This window comes from Synchiropus splendidus, chromosome 10 (assembly GCF_027744825.2).
Source record: "Synchiropus splendidus isolate RoL2022-P1 chromosome 10, RoL_Sspl_1.0, whole genome shotgun sequence".
In the NCBI taxonomy this organism is placed as follows: Eukaryota; Metazoa; Chordata; class Actinopteri; order Syngnathiformes; family Callionymidae; genus Synchiropus; species Synchiropus splendidus.
In genome coordinates this window covers 3,058,184-3,060,968 of record NC_071343.1, presented here as the reverse complement: position 1 = coordinate 3,060,968, position 2,785 = coordinate 3,058,184, and the positions used below count along the sequence as shown (strand labels likewise).

Here is a 2,785-nt window from a genome sequence, read left to right as displayed (position 1 = left end):
AGAAAACATTTGCATATATAAAAAAGATGCTCACGCAATTATTTAACACTGAGCTTCAGTTCATGTACTCCGTCCGGACAATCTCAGGAAAGCCTAAATCCTACTTATGGAAAAAAAACGAATTAAGATGTGACGATGACATGGATCTACTGCAGCTTGTAGCATAATAAAAACATCTGAAAAGATTGCGGGGCTTTAATCCACTCTGTTCAGACAAAATCCAACAACCATTTCACAGGTCTAAATTTAATTGTTAAAATGTATTCAATGCCATTTACAAAAGCAAGTGTCCAACTTACCAGCAAACAGAACTGAATAACGGCCACTCTAGTGAAAGCTGGACTGCTGGACCCAAAGGCGTACACTGGTCCATGAGCAAGGCTGTGATTTACAGATGACATTCACTCTCGGCTGCTTCCGGTACCGTGATGTAGACAGTGACAAGTTGCGATTGATCATAGTCAAAAACATGTATTTTAATCACGTAATTTCTTACATTTGTACAATACATGTTTTGCCGATTTCAGCTGTGTCTGAGAGGCCTGGAAAGGAACATTTCCAGGACACCAACATGGAACAAGTTCGGTAGCCACAATAAAATATGTCACATCTGTAATGAAAGTATTTTATGACAGAGCTTTACATAGCAAACAGAATAAGGAAAGCGACCATCAAGCAGAAGAGACCCATGGCTTCAGACAGGGCGAATCCCAGGATGGCGTAGGAGAACAGCTGCTGCTTGAGGGACGGGTTCCTGTAGTCAAACAAAACATGATTAAAAATATTTCCTTTAAGTTACAATAACACGTGAAGCAGATGACAAACCTAGCGTAGCCGATGATGAGGCTGCCGAACACGGTTCCAATTCCAGCTCCGGATCCAGCCACTCCAACGGTGGCGGCTCCAGCACCAATGAACTTGGCTGCAGTGTCGATGTCCCTGCTGACAGCACTGGTCTGGAAGCTCCTCAGGGTGGCCTGCATGAGGGGGCTCTGAGGCACCACGGCAGCATTGGTCTGGAGAAACCAGTCAAAAATGGAGCTACTTCAATGACAGCAAGCCTGTAGCACATGGATTTGCATTCAGATTACTGTACACAGCCTTTATTCTAGCCACAATAGGGAAACTGGACTGGTCACAGCAGCAAACATTAATTTGGCATCCTCTTAAAGATCCATCAATACTGGTGGCCGTAATGTTCGCAGGTACAAATGCGTATTACACTTAACTATCCACAAGGTCATCCAATCAACTTTGACCTTTGAAAGAGGTCCAACTTGATACAAACATGGATCTGAGTTGCCAAGAGTTTAGTGTTAAAGAAAAGTGCAACAAACCTCAATCCACTTCCTGCAACATTTTGTCAACATGTTAGCTTCACTTCTCACCTCAGACTTGGCCTCAGGCCTGGACAGCACAGAGGCAGACAGGGGTCTGTAAAGAGCCCGGGAACCAGCACGGACCTGTGCAGGGAAAGCAAAAAGAAAGCGTCAACATGAAAACATTTCTCCTGGGCAACTTCACAACACTCAGCTGGCATTAAAAATCCTTCAAGATATGTGTATCAAAAGGCACCCAATACAAAATTATTGAATTCCCAGGTACAAACTGGGGTCCTGAAATAAAAATGACACACATTGACATTTTATAGTTTTTGAGCACTTGAATGCGAAGGTGACTCCCCAGTCCAAACATTTATATAACATATTGGCACAATGACAAAAGGTCACGCAGACCACTGCAACTCCTTGATTGATGGCACTGTTTTAGCCTTTAATTTAAAATTTAGGGTCACTAAAGCTAGGGGAACTTGAATTAACACACTTATCAATAAGTGACAAGGAAGGTATTAGTGACTCTTGCATGTGCATGATTTTGTCCTTAATAAGACAAATATTTTAGTGAATTTAAACACTGACAGTCACTCAAGACGACCTAAGGACAAGACACTATATGACCTTAGCTAGCGACCGGTGTTTGACATGCTAACATGGCGCTGGACGCAATGACACACTGCTCAAGACAGTTTGAGGGCAAAACATTTCTTAGTAATATGTGGTCAAGCAGAGAAGGCTCCATTCAATGACTTAGCATTAGCATGCTAGTCTGCAAATACCCTTGTCAGACGGCTGCAGTCAAGTTCAACTGAAGGCCCGAGCTAATTCCACTGCGAAAACGACGATTTAGACATCCGTTCTGCACAAATACTCACCAGAGCCGGTGTGGAGACGAACTTTGCACAGGCGTACATCTTCAAATTTGGGGAATTTTAACCGGTTCGGTCAAGTCTGGTTGAAGCCGGGTCTCTCTAAGGACGAAAGAAGTAAGGTCACACAGCGGGTAAAACCCTCCCAAGACAAAATAATGGCGCGCACAGACAGCTTAGTATATAGACACCGCTGTGATAACAAGAGAACGCTGAATTGTGACGCTAAGTGACAGGATGAAAGCGGATTTTTTGAATGAAGAGTCTCACCAGTCTGCCATTAGACACTTACCGACTGCAGAGGTCGAACCACAGTGGACGATCGCGCATGCGTAGTGTGACGTATGTAGCGGTGGGGTGACGACAGCGGAAGATCATTTCAACCGAACTTTATTTACAAAGACAGAGTTTATGAACATTGTATTATTATATGTATACGGTGGTTGACAAAACGTAAAAATGCGGCGTCTATAACCTTTGGATCAATCTTAACTATTGATTTGGCTGGTGTCAGGTGACGCAATCGGTGGCTATTTAAGTCGACTGGAAACGTGAAACCATTATTGAATCAGAAAATAA

General features: G+C 43.2%; 1 protein-coding gene across 2 annotated transcripts; it reads right to left on the bottom strand.

Annotated features, from left to right (window-relative positions):
• Positions 1-230: 230 nt before the first annotated feature.
• Positions 231-2,566, bottom strand: atp5mc3a (ATP synthase membrane subunit c locus 3a). 2 transcript variants are annotated; one of them, XM_053877016.1, is made up of 5 exons: positions 2,499-2,566; positions 2,213-2,308; positions 1,389-1,463; positions 826-1,016; positions 231-754 (listed from the first exon to the last, which is right to left on the bottom strand). In XM_053877016.1, exons 2-5 carry the CDS (start codon positions 2,249-2,251, stop codon positions 640-642), a joined length of 420 nt encoding a protein of 139 aa, XP_053732991.1. In that variant the 5' UTR covers positions 2,252-2,308; positions 2,499-2,566; the 3' UTR covers positions 231-639. The 2 variants fall into 2 exon arrangements, with proteins under 2 accessions (XP_053732991.1, XP_053732992.1); XM_053877017.1 differs by having other exon boundaries at positions 2,477-2,509.
• Between the last annotated feature and the right edge of the window lie 219 nt (positions 2,567-2,785).

Bases quoted from the DNA above. Each gene is read 5' to 3' on its own strand.
- atp5mc3a (XM_053877016.1), bottom strand. From the start codon at position 2,251: ATGTACGCCTGTGCAAAGTTCGTCTCCACACCGGCTCTG. The intron at 1,464-2,212 runs GTGAGTATTTGT...TTCCCTGCACAG, and splicing joins TCGTCTCCACACCGGCTCTG to GTCCGTGCTGGTTCCCGGGC. The intron at 1,017-1,388 runs GTGAGAAGTGAA...TGGTTTCTCCAG, and splicing joins GGCCTGAGGCCAAGTCTGAG to ACCAATGCTGCCGTGGTGCC.